This window comes from Miniopterus natalensis, chromosome 20, assembly GCF_054644295.1.
Source record: "Miniopterus natalensis isolate mMinNat1 chromosome 20, mMinNat1.hap1, whole genome shotgun sequence".
NCBI lineage: Eukaryota > Metazoa > Chordata > Mammalia > Chiroptera > Miniopteridae > Miniopterus > Miniopterus natalensis.
The window spans coordinates 11714232-11729082 of record NC_142100.1 but is presented as its reverse complement, the minus strand read 5'-3'; the positions used below and the strand labels follow the sequence as shown (position 1 = coordinate 11729082).

Sequence of the window (14851 nt, the reverse complement as noted above, 5' to 3'; positions counted from 1 at the left end):
GTTAATAAGCCCTGGCTGGTGAGGCTCAGTTGGCTGGAACATCGCCTTGTGCACCAAAAGGTTGCGGATTCGATTCCTACTCAGGGCGCAAATGGGAGGCAACCAATCGATGTTTCTCACTCTCTCCCTTCCTCTCTCTCTAAACTCAACGAAAAAACATATCCTGGAGTGAGGATAAAAAAAAAAATTAAAATAATCAAGATAATGAATTGAGACTGTTCTAGAAAATATTTTATAAAGGGGGAAAAAAGTAAAGAAATTTCTATTTTCATTTGGATAGTTAACAGAGTTCAGACAGAGGAGGCAGGAAATTATTTTTGCACGTGCTGCTGAACGCATATTACTGTAACTGAGCTCATGATTCATATATATATATGGGATATGCAATTACAAGTTTGCTTCTCAGCTAAGGCAAAACTTTGATACTAGAGGATGGAAGTTTGTTAAATATTAACTTATCAACAAACTATTACCCTCTAAACAATTACAGACTTAAGCAACAGAAACACTCAACTACCACTCAGATACAATCAAGCACATACAAGAAAGACCATGTGCCCGTTTACTAATAGCTTCCTGGGAGGAAACTTCCTGTTATATTATCAAATCTTCCAGGGGAAACGCTTCAGGAGCAAACTGGGGAATTTCCTATGCCACCATCCTCAGCCTGGCCTCTGACTCGCTGACTTTCTTTGTGAGATGACAAAGAGATGACACATTTTGCTATCAGCTGCTTCTTGGGGCCAAAGCCTGTCCTGGATTTACCCTCTACCCTTCAGTTTGTCTAGAAAGTTTCTCAAGTGTCAGAGTGGCTATCTAGATGAAGTCACTGCGTTCCTGGGGACCTGTCCCTCTTCTCAGAGGACACAAAGGCCCTTGACCACTTTTCTAATATTTCTACTGTGCCACCTATGAAGTTAAGATATAGGACCATGTTTCTGCATCGGTCAATGCTTTTAAAAAAACCAAACCTATCTTTCACAGCCACCATCCTTCCTTCAAAGTATCTTTTGAGATATTTTACTGATCTCAGGGAGGACTAGGCCGAGGAGCTGGGATGGAAGGCAGGGCTTTTTGTCTGCTCGCTGATGTATCCCCAGGCCTGACATATAGCAGGTACTTGATACATGTGTTGAATAAATGAGCAGAATAGGTGACTCTTCTTCATGGATGAAGGATGGTATTTTACTACACGTATGTCAGCTAGTTCAGGCTGACCCCACCTGCAACACACTGAGAAAGAAATCCAATGCCCAAATGAATGACTTTACTCAGCACTGTCACAGGCCTAAATCATCAGCAAGGAATAGCACTGAGGAAACTGTTGCACTGGAAAATAAACGGCTTATCAGGAACCTCTCTGAAATCTCTCACCCTGTGAGCTGACGCCCGGAGAAGGGGCACCGCAGGCTAAACGTTTCTGCAGGACCTATTCAGTTTCCTGCCCTGCTGATCAGCCGGAAGCTCCCTGGGCTTAAGACTCATATCAGCTTTTTGAAGTTACGGGGGCACAGTGAGAACCAGACCCAGCTGTTTAAATGATCCTTGAGAACTGTCACATTTCCTGATTTTTGAAATCGCAACCTTAGGAAAAGTTCGGATGGTTTGAGGTTGGTGACACCAATTCTGTGAAGTTTGGGTTCATCCCCGGTTACATCACCTGGGCCTCCTCTGCAGGTCCCGAGTGGTTAAGATGGGACATTATAGTGAAAGACACGATGGCCTCCCTGGAGAAGAGGGCTCTGAATGTATGGACTTGTAAAGGCTCATTTTTAAAAATACTCATCAAAGTTACCCTTCCTTGGGGATACTTTGATGCCCTAATTTTAAAAGAGAACTACCTTTCAACAAGAGATGGCCTCAAACTTACTGATGTAAGTCATAAACTTTTTTGAGGAGTAGGAAATGGTTAGAGTTTGGGGGAATAATTAATTATTGATCCCTAAACTTTCACCCTTGCCCCAGACATGGAGTCAGCTGGCACTGGGGATTCTTTGGTTCCAAAGGGATATTCTGGAAAAGGAACACACATTCGAAAGGGGTGGTGGTGGTTTGCTGAGTGAAAATAGCTAGCGGCATTCCTTCACTGTGTTGCTTGTTGTCAAGCATGGCCCTCTCCGCCTTGCCTCTTCCGTTTCACCTTTGCTCCATCTCTCAAGGATCAGGATCATGGGTGTGAGTGAAATAAACCAGGACAAGTGGGAGCCACGGATGCTCCACTGTCACCAGGTGCAAAAGATGGCGTTCCTCACTCTCCTCTAATATCTTTCAATATATTCTCCTCAATAATTAAATCTCATCCGAGACTTAAAGTTATTTAACATAGTATCACTGGAAGCTCAGAGAACTGTGATGTCCTTACAAAAATGATAACTCCAGACTCTTGGGGAAAGATCAGATGATGGGAGTCAGTGGAAGAACCCTGGTCTTTCAACCAGCAACTGCTTTCCTTTCCAAATATATAACTAGGTATTCTAAGAGCTTGCTTTTTGGTTCCCAAAATGTAATATAAGAAATTCAAGTGTCCCTCTAGCTCTCCCATCATTTCACCTAACACCAGATAAGCTCAGGGTCCTGTGGCTCATCTTTCCATCTTATTTAAACACCCAGGTGTCCACATCCACACATAGGCAAACACCACAAACATGCTTATTTTCATGTAACATATTTGTTTCTTCTTGTATATAAAATTCTCACCATTTTAGGTTAACCACTGGAAAACTGCGGCTGAGAAAAGAGTTAGATGCACAGACATGCTTCCCAGGGAGGGGGCCGAGGAAGCATCTTTCCTTTAAACTGGGATGCGCACACTGTAGAAAGGGGAAGCATCTACTTACTGTGCTTCTTCAGAAGACTCTTGCTTTATTTTTAATGTTCTCTTTGTGACAGGTATTTCATCTGAAAAGCAAAGTTTTGGAAGCAAGTTATATTTTCCTAAGTGGTGGCACTAAGTAGCTATATGTTTACCTTTCGTTCCATACATTCCAATGCAAGGACTTCATTCTAGTCTCAAACACTGCCCAATGCCAGATTTATAAATATAACTCTTATATAATGAGATGCATACATTTATATGCAAGATCAGAAACCAGCTCTACAAGTATAAAATTCTTCAAGGTCACCAGCAGATTTCTAGCTAGGAGCTTAAAGCTTAATTTCACTGCAAACATGATTTTTAAAGGAACAAGAATGAAAATAATTCTGTGCTATTTATATTTTCTATGTAGGTTTTACAGAGGAATTATTTCCCCAATATCAGGATCAACATATTCTGCATGTTATTTTTTCCCCAAAGATTTGGATGACTTAACTCTCTGTGGCATAACCAGAGTTATGGGATGCCAAAGTAATTTAGACCTGTTACTGTTTTGAAATTAAGAGGGAGCGATCACTTAGTAGCTGCCCCTTTTGTTCTTCCAATCTTTATTTATTTTTTAAAAATATTTTATTGCTTTGTTTTAGAGAGAGAGGAAGGGAGAGGGGAGAGAGAGAAACATTTATGGGTTGCCTCCTGCACACACCCCGACCGGGAACTGAACTGGCGACCTTTGGGTGCATGGGGGGGGCAGGGGGGGCACCTTCAACCAACTGAGCCACACGGGCCAGGGCTATTCTTCCAAAATTTAAGTTTCTCTCTTAAATTGTATTAGTCTTACAGTTATATAGCCTCCTTCTTCTCACCCCCTCTCTTCCAATATTTGAGATTTAAAAAACACACCACAAACAGCATTCATAAGAGGTATTAGCATTTAATCCTGTTTGTTTTTAATTTGCATCAGGAGTGATGACAGAGGAATGGGAATTCTCTTGAGCTGGGGAAGCACACTGACAGTGCCAATCCTACTACACTTTCTTGGGGGTTGCCTAGAGCCGCCGTGGGGGTAAAACATTTCCTTCTAAGGGAGCACCCATCACGCAGCTTGCTATGAAGGTGCACTGGCTGCAGCAGGAACTTGATTAGGACTTCCGAGTCATGAGAATCAAAACTGGAGCGTTTACTACAAAAGGCAACTTACATAATCCCTCTTAATTAGGCCACGCAAGTTCAGATTTGCAGGCCAGGAGTTCTAGTTTCCGTTTTTAATGTTCAGACTGTGGATAAGCCATTTCAGCAATTGCTGGGATGGGATTCTTTATGAAGTCTCATCAAGGAACACGACTGCCGATAAAGCTCAAATCTGAGCCCTTTTTAAGATACACCGAAGCTTCCCTTCATATTTTGTTCAGGCTGAAGTGTGGGAGGGGACCATTTCCAAATCACACACAGAAAAGGGGAAAAGACAGTTGCATCTCTAGCAGTCGAGCCAGGAGTCCATACTCGTGGCAGCCGTCGTCGAACTAAGAGGTGCAAAGGCATTTAAAACTGCAGAGGATTCTGTCACCGAGCTTCCCGAGTAGCTCCGAATGAGCAATTCTGTGTATTTAGGAAGTCTGCTGGTTCCCAAATCACTAAGTGACCAACAGCAAGCACTAGCTGGCTGTTTAAGGCTGAACGGAGGGCACTCGCAGGGCTCCGAGTCCACCGGCTACGGGCCTGGTGTGACGGTGGGAGCGGCAGCAGCCCCGGCGCACACAGAGGCACAGACACGGACGCAGGGGCGGCACACACGCCGGCGTTCTTACCCAGTTCCTGATCTGTTGGGTAGCCATGGAGATCCTGACTGTGGTTTCCCCAGTCCTCCTGTGAATACTCCTCCATAGCGCTGCCATCTGACTCCAGCTCCTGGTACAAGCCACTACTGTTAATAAGTACAGGCTGGCAGGGCTGAGCATCCCATCCTCCCTGACCAAACACCTGTTCCAACTGTTCAAATGTGTAACTGCTCTTTCTTTTCCCAACACCATGTTCTTTCACCCGACTGTAACACCTGCGAAGGGTCTAAGACACAAAGTCTTTTGTTATTCCTTTAGAGCTGTCCTTCCTCCTCCAGGTCCGGACCACAGACATTAATTACCATCAGACAGACACAGACAGACAAACACAGACACATTGTTACAGGAATGCTAGATTTCAAATTCATTGTTATATTAGAAAAAATACTAATTTAGCATTTAACTCAAACATGTTATAATTCAAACAATCATTTTGCAATTAATTATCTGTTAAACAAGAACCAATACAACATTATTGCATGTACCCCATACACATATTTTATACCCCCTCCCCCACTTAAAAAGAAGAAGAAAAAAAAAAAAGAAAAACAAGAAATACCAGCCAGCCAATAGGATGCACACCTGCCACAGGAGAGAGAGCTGCTGCTGTGCCGGAATGTGGAAAAAGTGAGGGGGGGGACAGAAAGGACAGTTCCCCAAAGCAAGGGCTATGCCCTTCCTTCCTCCTGATTGAGAAGCATGCAGGGTCAAAGCAATGGCCTGAGCGAATCGACTAGAAAAACACAGTCCACAGTCCGTATTCCTTACTAACTCACCCTGTCTTTGGGGAAGCTGCTAAAATTTAAAAGGTCAAATCAATAATGCTACAGATTCCTGGCCTCAAACACCAGTTCTCCAGAAGCAATACACCAACGCCTACGGCTAAAGCTGAGCCACTAAGGCTAGCCTGTCCTAACAAGTCACACTGCCAGCTAAACAAACCAACAAATGAGGCCACTAATTTCCTTTCTGGGGGAGAAATGAGGTGTGGGCTGTTATTTCACTTCTTTTTCTGCCTTGTAGCGCACAGCAAATCCATACCATCGGGCAAGTCCACACAGAAAACCTGGGTAAGCTCATCGCCTTGCACAGCCCTTCCATTTTCTTCATGGTCTTCTAAGGCATACTTCTTACCGTCAGCTCAGTTTCCTCAGTTTCATGACACACCTTATGCTATCTTGTATGATACAGCAAAGGATAAACCCAGGACTCAGTCCCAGCTTCCAAATTTAGTTTGGCCGCTTTCAGTCTCTACCCCATCTCTGCCTTCCGCTGTTCCTTCTACTGGACTGGGCTGCACTCTGAGTTTTCTTGAGACAAGTCCCCTTTTCTCTGGTGACTCTCAAATACTTTCTAACACGCCTGTGCAAAACCAGTTCACCTCAGACTTCACGTATGTGCATTAGCCAGACCACGAATGTCTCCTACATGTGCAGTGACTTTCCATAAGCCAACACATCACCTGTTCTCACCGAATTGAAACAACTCAAAAGTCTTCATAGAGCCTCCATGAAAGTTCAGTGCCTTTGAATCGCAGCTGGCAAACCACCAGGAGACACTCTATAAAGTACTTTGCAGATCTGTCCCTTGATGCCAGAAACCCAGATGGGCAAAAGGAAGAGTGAAAGCATGACACTTAGCTGTTGTTCCTCAGACACAACAGAGCAGTGATCAGCAGCACCCTGTCCCCAAACCAGCCAGCCTGCCCCCTGCATGAGCACCTCCCTCACTCGCCCTCTCCAGATCCCTGCTGGTGCCTCAGGGGACGCCTTAAAGCACTGAGGTTTCTGATAATACACTCTCTAAACGTGCTCCTTCCTTCTCTTCGTAAAGGATGGTCATAAGTACACGTGACACAAAACTCTCTAGAACAAAAGAACTCGGGAAGTGCGTCAAGGGCAGCCCTCCCGGTGGAAGGAGACAACGGCCTGCGGCAGTTCTCAGTGGGCTCTACTCTCCCCTCTCCGCGTGCCCTCTGCCCTCCCTGCAGAGACTGGAACTGGAATTGCAAACATCTCTTGCCAATTTATTTTTATCTCACGATGCCTAGTTGCTGCCTCCAAGAACACCCCAACCACTCTTTTCGACTCCTCCAAGGACCGTAAATGGAGAGTCCCAGCCGTGTCCCTCTCACCCTTCAGGGCCATAAATGGAGATGGGAAGTGTGCCACGACTGCCTGGCTGCCTGGAGAAAAGAATCCGGCACAGGAAAGGGATCAGTGGGCTCTGTCCCTGGGGGTTACTGCCGAAGTCAGGAAACACAGCTGATGTTCCTTTGAAGAAAGGGGCCGCACGTATGAGGACGTGACATGGGCATAAACAAAGCCACCAAGCTCTGACGATAGAGTGGGAAACCATGGAAACGATTTGCTTTCTTTGAAACAACCAAACTGAGCTTAGATTTTCACTTATGCAACTGAGAATAAGAAAACTAGCCATATCTAATGGATTTAGATATGGAAGAACAGTCAGATGATATATTTTATATTTCTTACTTTGTAGTGTACTTGTGTAATACACTTGAATAGTTAATATGCTGATATGTAAAATGTTTAATAGGGGTCTGAAGGGAAAATGTTTGGTAATCCTAAATCATTATGATAAAATTTGATGTGCTGAAATAATGTTAAAAAGACTTCCAAATTGACTTTAACTTTCTCAAAACATAAACAAACATGAGGTACCTTCTGGGTTCAGTGAAGACTACAGATCCAAGGAGAGGCTGTTTAAATAGGACACACTGACTAAGATAGAAAAAAACAAAAAACCCTCAGCTTGACTGCTACTGTAAGAAACACTGGGATTTAGTCAAACTGGAGGGATTTAGGGATGGACAAAAAGGACATATGGAGACCTTCCGATTCTTATCACCCATAATACATCAGACAGGTGACACCTCCACACTCTAAAGGAAGAACCAAAGCATACACTTAAATGACTGTGTCTCTGTCAACAGTCCAAAGTAAACCACCTTAAAAACCTACTCTAAAGTCTAAAATTAAGACAACGGCTCCAGAGTCTAGAAGAAACAAAGTCTCACCTCCCATTTCTGACAGCTGCACCAAACCCAGCAGGAACCTCAGTTCAGCTTCTCTTGGAGAACCAGTTGCTATTTCCTGCTCAGAACAAAAGCTTTCTTCCCTTCCTTCCTCCTTTACCTCATTCATCTGAGAAAGTCATAGTAATTTAAGCTCTAGCATTTTCTTTTTAAACTAATATCTTGGGGGGGGGGGGGAAGAACTTGCTTACAATGACTAAAGGCTACTCTATTCACAATGAAGATGGCTTTCCTTATGGTTAGAATGTCCACGGTAAACACGGTTACTGTCCCCTCCCTGGGGGAAGAGCTGGGAGAGACACTGCACCTTGGATGAGGTCACAGGGACAGAGGTCAGGAGGAGTCCAGGGAGTCTGGACAGAACAACAAATCGCAGGGAGCGACTGGACTAGGCGGGGAATCAGAGGAGCGCACAGGGCCCCGTGGGGAGAAACGCCAGGCGAGTGCTTCCTAAATCCACCCTGCCAGCTGTTCAGTGACGACGAGGGGGAAGAACCGGAGGAGAGACTTGACAGCGGTCCCATAACCAAAGCAGGGAGGAAAGTACCATGGCTGACAACCGACAACCGAAAGACAGGGTCAATTCTGCCAAAGTTTCAGGTTAGAGGGGAAAGGAATGAGAGCGTAAAGATGACATTCATTGTGGATGAATGTAGGGGGAGTCTACAGGGTGGGGGTGGGGGACAGGGCGGGTAAACAAAGGCAGGGGTTTTAGATGGGCAGGACTAGGGGTTCAACGCAGCGATGCAGAGAAAGACCCAGGGTTACAGTACACGGAACATCAAATACAGTGCACAACGCAGCTATCTTGCCAAAGTAAGTAAATCCAGTATTGGGTTGTATAAGCAGAGGAATCACATGTAAGCTATGAAGGTGGCTCTTCCTCTCTAGTCAGCACCGGTGAGGCCACAGCTGGAGCACAGCATTCAGTTCTGGGCATCGAACCAGCTACAAGAGAGGGAAATTGTAGAGTTCAGAAAAGGGCAAATAATATAACGAAAGGCTTGGAAAATAAGATCTGTAAGTAGGGCCAGTGGTTTCATCAAAGCCCTTTCTGCCATTATATGAGCTACTTTTGGGGTAAAAATAATGTCTCTTTTGCCCCCGTGTCCTCCAAACCCTCCTTTGACTGTCAGGAAATGGGAAAGACGGAATTCTTCCCGGGTATGGCAAGGTAGGAGCAAGCTAAGCAAATCGTACAGGCAGAGGCCAACTAATTCTGCGACTGGCTCAACCATTTTCTCAAAATTTACCCCACCTCATTCAATCATAAAGGAAGCACCATGACAAAACCACTGTTCTAGCAGAACTGACTGCAGGTGGGACAGGGTATAGGGGAGGGACAGAAATAGGAACAATAGCTACTATATAAACAGGCTGTGTAGAAAACGCTCATGGGCGTGACCAGTCTAAGATGTCAGATGACAAAATAAAGTCCAGCTGCGGAAGGACAGCTTGGTTATAACAGCAGGAAACAATGTTATAAGAAAAAACAAGCAGTGAAACAGATTTTCAAATGTAGTTGCCAAACTGGCCATTCTAGAAATGGATTGCATGGTTTATCATAACACTCTGCCTACTAACTGTGACACCTTTGAGATTCTTTTATCCTAACTGATTCAATAAAGAATACACTTATTTGCAAACAAAGTCTTAAAAATCACATTATTATATTCCACCGGATATGAGGAAATTACTGGGAGCAAGTCTCCAGTGGCCGATTGTAAAAGTGTTGAGAACAATACCTCAGCCTAAGCAGATGTGTTTTGAAGCCAGAAGTCTGTGAAATAGATCTCCTTTCCTTTAAACTTAATCACTGCTTTATTGTTGTTACTAGTTGCTCTTAGCTAATTGAGGCAACCAAACAATACCGAGTTCATTCAATATCTTTCAGAATGTAATTGGTTTTATTTTCTGTGAGTACAAAGGTAAGAAAGAAAAAAACCTGGAAGTAAAGAAACATTTCTGCGCTCAGTAAGAGGGATAGTAAGAATATAGTATGAATTTTTCTATTTCTCCATCCATCTGTCTATCTGCAGAGATGTAACTTGATTAGGGCATCATCTAAGGCAAAATCCTTCCATCTGGGGCCTCCAGAACTTTTAGCTATTTACCTAGGTTTTCCATACATCAAAATCTGGCAAACTGACTTGCCAATCATCTAAATCCTTTAAAACCAACCCAATACCACCCCCCTCCCCCACAAAAAAACCACACACATAAATACAGTTCTTATTTCACACTCCCATATTCTTAATGCTACACAGGAAGTTTTGGCAAGTGAAAGATCTATTCTTAAAATTTCCTTTTCCTCTCCAGAGCAGAGATTCTTCACTTTTTTGGGTCATGGATCTCCTCCCCAGAAAAAAAGTGCATACAAAACAATTTCAAGGGGAACATGGACTCAGTGAAGAGCCCAAACAGGAACCTTGGGTTAAAAAACTGCTCTGTACTAGGTGGTTGTTTCTTTTGTAAAAGAAGGTAACAGGTGGCAGTCAGAAGCTCTAAGATAAGGTAGCTTCGTTCAAGCCTTAGGTTTCATAGGAGACTAAGGATCGGGACATCCAGTTTAAGTACAATTTACCCAGTTTACTCACTACTGTGCTCATTTAGATGAAGCACCATTTACATTTCCTTTAAGAGATAAATTAGCCAAATTCCCCTGTTTCTTGAAAGAAGCATACAAGGATATCAACTTACTCTTTACAAAAATATAGCACTTTTTTCTATTTCCTGGGAAAGAAATCTTTTTCTGAAGTGGCAGTTAAGCAATACCAAATGATTCAGAAGTTATGCTGTTTACCTGTTCCAACTGTATCACATAGTACTCGAGCATTCATTATCTGGTTAACATCAATATCGATGCTAGATAAATCTCCCAAGGTAACCACTTAAAACAGGGAAATTCACATATCTAGAAACAAGTACGGACAGGAAAGTAAGTCTTAGTAGTCACAAGACTAAGCTTTAACATTTCCCATTTTAACACTAACGGGGTCTCAAAGGAATAGGCAATGCCTACACTTATTCGATCCCTAACCCAACGGGATTATTCTGCTGAAACTGTTCATATTATAGTCAGCAATGTCTTCTTAAATACTAAGAAAAATGGTCCTCAAACTTTTCCTTAACTCATTCGAGTTTCCTGAGCATTTGATACTGTTCATTACCTATTTGTGCCACCATCCCTGCCAAATATCTCTTATAAAATTTTCTATAATGAACTGCTTTGACGGGGTGGGTGGAGCTGCCTAAGGCTCTAGTGGCAAACCAGCTTCCAACTTCCAAAATATGGAAGTTCTGAAATGGAAAAGAAACTTAGAGATCATCTAGTCCGACTTCCCCACTTAAAAAATGAGGAGCCAAGGCCCCAAGACAAATATTCTTTCAAAAGGGACCTGCCATATAAAACTTACCAAATGTCACCACAAAATGTTGATGTTTCGCAAGAAAGCTATGCCACTAGATTGTGAGCTCCATGAGGCAGGGATTATGTCTGCCTGCTCACTGTGTCCCTGAGCCTAGAACAGGGCCTATCATATAAGGGCTGTTCAATATACTTACTAAGTGAATGAATTAATGTAATGTTAAAGTAGTAAATCACTTAGCAAGAAGATGAAATTTTTCTTAGCAAAGAAAATCAGAAAACTCGTTTAACCATGATGGTCGATTTTATTTATAAAATCAATAAATTCAAGTGTGTAGGGCTCCTAAAATCTTTTGGGGGAAAAAAGGAACAGAAAGGGATATTTAAAAAAAATAGATACAGAGCTATAATTAGCAAAGAAAATTATTTCTTTGTGACAAAGGAAAACTAACTGCAGAGGTCAAGGCTGTTTTAAAAATACAGCGGAGCCTTGGTTTTCTAATGTAACCCATTCCGGGAGACCGTTCAACTTCAGAAACGTTGGAAAACCGAGGGATCCACAGCCGACAGCTGGGCCTCAGGATCTTGTCCTCAGGGGAAGCGGCAGGGCATGTTCGACTTCCGAGGTGTGTTCGAAAACCGAAGCATTTCCTTCCAGGCTTACGGGGTTCGTAAACTGAAATGTCCGTCAACGGAGACATTGGAAAACCGAGGTACCACTGTATCTACTATTCTGCCCCGACCAGTGTGGCTCAGTGGTTAGAGAGCAGCCTCCATTCTGACCAATTGGGAGAGTGCTCTTTGGACCAATCAAACTGCGAGGATTTGGAGGCCTCCTTTGCATGAGGACAGACCAATCAGGGTCCCGGGGGGACTTCTGTCTGTGCAAGTCAGCTCCCCCTGACTCGGAAAGTGTGCTTCCCTACAGCACTGCCTTTCCTGGGCTGGAGCTGAAGCAGCAAAGGCCTCTGGAGCAGAGCACAGGCCAGAGGAGCAGATCGGAGCTGGCTGGCCGACCAGGGGCTGCCCCGGGCCGACAGCAGTGCTGTTTGCACAGACGTGCTGTGTCACAACTGACCTGTTCCTTCTTCACTGCACCCAAACTGGGAATTCCTGTTGGTGTTGAATTCACGCCAATGACCTGACCTTTGGTTGACACTAAAAACTACCATATGTAAAAATATGTAAAATATATGTAAAAATAACCTATAATACAGATTTTTCCACTAGTAAATTTTATGTATTTGGTTGTGAAAAAAAGAATCTTGACATTTGGATAAAATCATTTAAAAATTAAGGTTATTAGAAATCCTCCATCAGTATATCTGGGTATGAACATTAAGTCAAGATCTAGTCAACTGTTTTTTTTTAAAAAAGGGTAAATAGTGAATTACTTCAAAAATGTTTCTTTTTTGTTTTTTTGCATTTACATGGTGTAAACTACAGGTCATAAATGCATGAAAAGAACACATCTGACACATACCCTTCCTATGAAAAACCTGAAAATAACCATATTTTAAGTTTATGCACCTATTCTTGGGCAACCTGAACTTATTTTAGAAAGTTGTTAGAAATTCACGTCATTATACTTTTAAAAAAATCTTTACCCGAGGACACGTTCATTGATTTGAGAGTACGAGAGAGGGAGAACGAGAGAGAATGAGAATCATTGATGTGAGAGAGAAACATCGATTGGTTGCCCCTCCCGCCTTCATGCCCCACCGGGGATCAAACCTGCAACCTTTTGGTGTACGGGGCGATGCTCCAGCTGAGCCACTCGGTTAGGACAATCATACTTTTTATAGCACATTTGGTAGCATTTTACATTTTATTCTTACCTTTATGAGGATTGCTAAAATCAATGGCCATATGAAAAAATGTCTGTACCTTCTATAAAAATCAAACATTTTCCATATGTGGCTCAATGTCCCATATAATAAAGGTAAACCATAGCTATTTTCTCAGTGCCCACTGTGCACTGGGATTTGGGCTAAGCAGTTTACATTTATTATTCCTGATTTTTATAATAAAGCTAAAGGAGAGGGCCCCAGAAAACACCCTGAGGAGACAGTGCAGGAGGTTTCTTGTGAGACAGCGAGAGGAGCAGAACTGGCAAAGAAGCTGAAGACAGTTGGAACAAAGGCCTTGGCCAATCCCAGAGTGAGTGAGGTTTGGACCTTGCGTGAACCTTCAGAGTTGTTCCGAATTGAGGCAAGGAGGCTGTACCTTTGTGTTTCAGCACTGACCAGTCAGTGGACTCAGGCTGCCGCAGGACAGGGAGCCTAACCTTGGGAGAGACAGCGCCCTCGGGCAAAGGGAAATTCCCGGGAGGAATCCAACCAGAAGGCACCACCAGTCAGCGCTCCGGCAGCTGGGGTGCTGACTCCTGTCTCATTCCTGGAGGAGGGGTCTGGGCGGTGTTATCACATTTGTATGAGAGAAGTGATGCGTCCTGATTTAACAGAAAAGAGAACTATGAGAGAGGTAGCAACTTATTCAAGGTCACTGTCAGAGTGCATTTAATGTAAATTAAGCTTTGGTTTCAAAACTAGAACCTGGTATGCTTCTCTTTAGCAGACATTGCAAAGTATAGAAAGTCACCGTATTTACCTTTTCTCCACCATAGTTGCTGGGAAGTTTATAGCTCATTTTAATATTTAGATGAAATAACCATATTTACCTGGATTACTACCGTACTCCCTGCACTGATTTATTTTCTGACCCTATATTTAGCTTTCTTCACATGCATATCCTTTTTGTTGGTACATTCATATTATATACTACAAAACAGTGCATCTCATCCCCATCAGCTCTCAGGAGACAAGCACCTGAAGGTGACAATGGCAGGCATAAGGTAATGTACACTCTATGTCCTCCTTTGTCGGCCCCATCCTTACCTGCTTTTACTGTCAAAAGGTAATTCTACTTTGTAAACGTTTCTCCTCCTGTAATTTAAACTTCCTTCAAGAGTTGGTAGTCCAACAAATACCATCATTTATATAAAGATTTGAATGAATGACTGAACATCTTCTACGATAAAAGTTTTGTTTCAACATCTGTTTTTACTTCTTCCAAGGGACATCCATATCAGTGTTTCCCACTGTATGTATTATTTTAGGATACCATGAATTATCTGCAAAAATTTTTTAAAAATCTGTGTTTTCATTTCTATGATACAAAACATGTATGAATGAGCATAATAATATCCATCTGGGTGTTGCTATGTGATTTGGTATTGCATTTATGACTTTATGATCACACTGTTGCCAAAATACTACTTCAATTGTCAAAATTTAATGAAGGTGGGCTGATGATTAATAAGGGAGCAATATGCATAACCAAGTGGTTTCGAGCATGGAGTCAGACTGCTTAGTCTAGCTTCCCTACCTACTAGCTTTGTGACATTGGACAAATTGAACTCTGTGCCTCAACTTCTCCATCTGTGAGATGAGGCTAATAACAGTACCTCATTCAGAGCCTTGTGTTAAATGAAAAATACAAGCAATGCACTTAAAACAGTGTCTGCCCAATAGCTTACACTCAGAAATGTTAGCCGTTATTACTACAAAAATGACTGCCACAGGTGCCTTATGAATAAAGTTAAAGTTAGTTCAAGTAGAAAAAATTAGCAGCAAAGTTTTATCATAAAGCTAATGGTACAAATAATAAACTCAAAAGAACCTAACTGCAGCACTCAGTATCAAAATCTTGTTTGGAAAAGTAAAAAAGTTTCAGCCAACCCACATTCTCCAATATTAAAGGAATACTAGCTT

The 14851-nt window shown here is 42.7% G+C and overlaps 1 protein-coding gene across 4 annotated transcripts in view; it reads right to left on the bottom strand.

Annotated features, from left to right (window-relative positions):
• MSANTD2 (Myb/SANT DNA binding domain containing 2) overlaps positions 1–14851 on the bottom strand; it is a 30003-nt gene that overhangs the window by 2186 nt on the left and 12966 nt on the right. The window contains exons 1-4 of one of the 4 annotated variants that reach the window (XM_087828521.1): positions 10515–11996; positions 8570–8659; positions 4624–4723; positions 2838–2898 (exon numbers count right to left, since the gene is read on the bottom strand). In XM_087828521.1, the coding sequence (XP_087684647.1) occupies positions 2838–2898; positions 4624–4699 (137 nt within the window). In that variant the 5' untranslated portion in view covers positions 4700–4723; positions 8570–8659; positions 10515–11996. Of the gene's footprint in view, positions 1–2837; positions 2899–4623; positions 4880–8569; positions 8660–10514; positions 11997–14851 lie in introns of those variants that run through there. The other 3 variants (XM_087828522.1, XM_087828520.1, XM_016204395.2) reach the window with 3 other exon arrangements.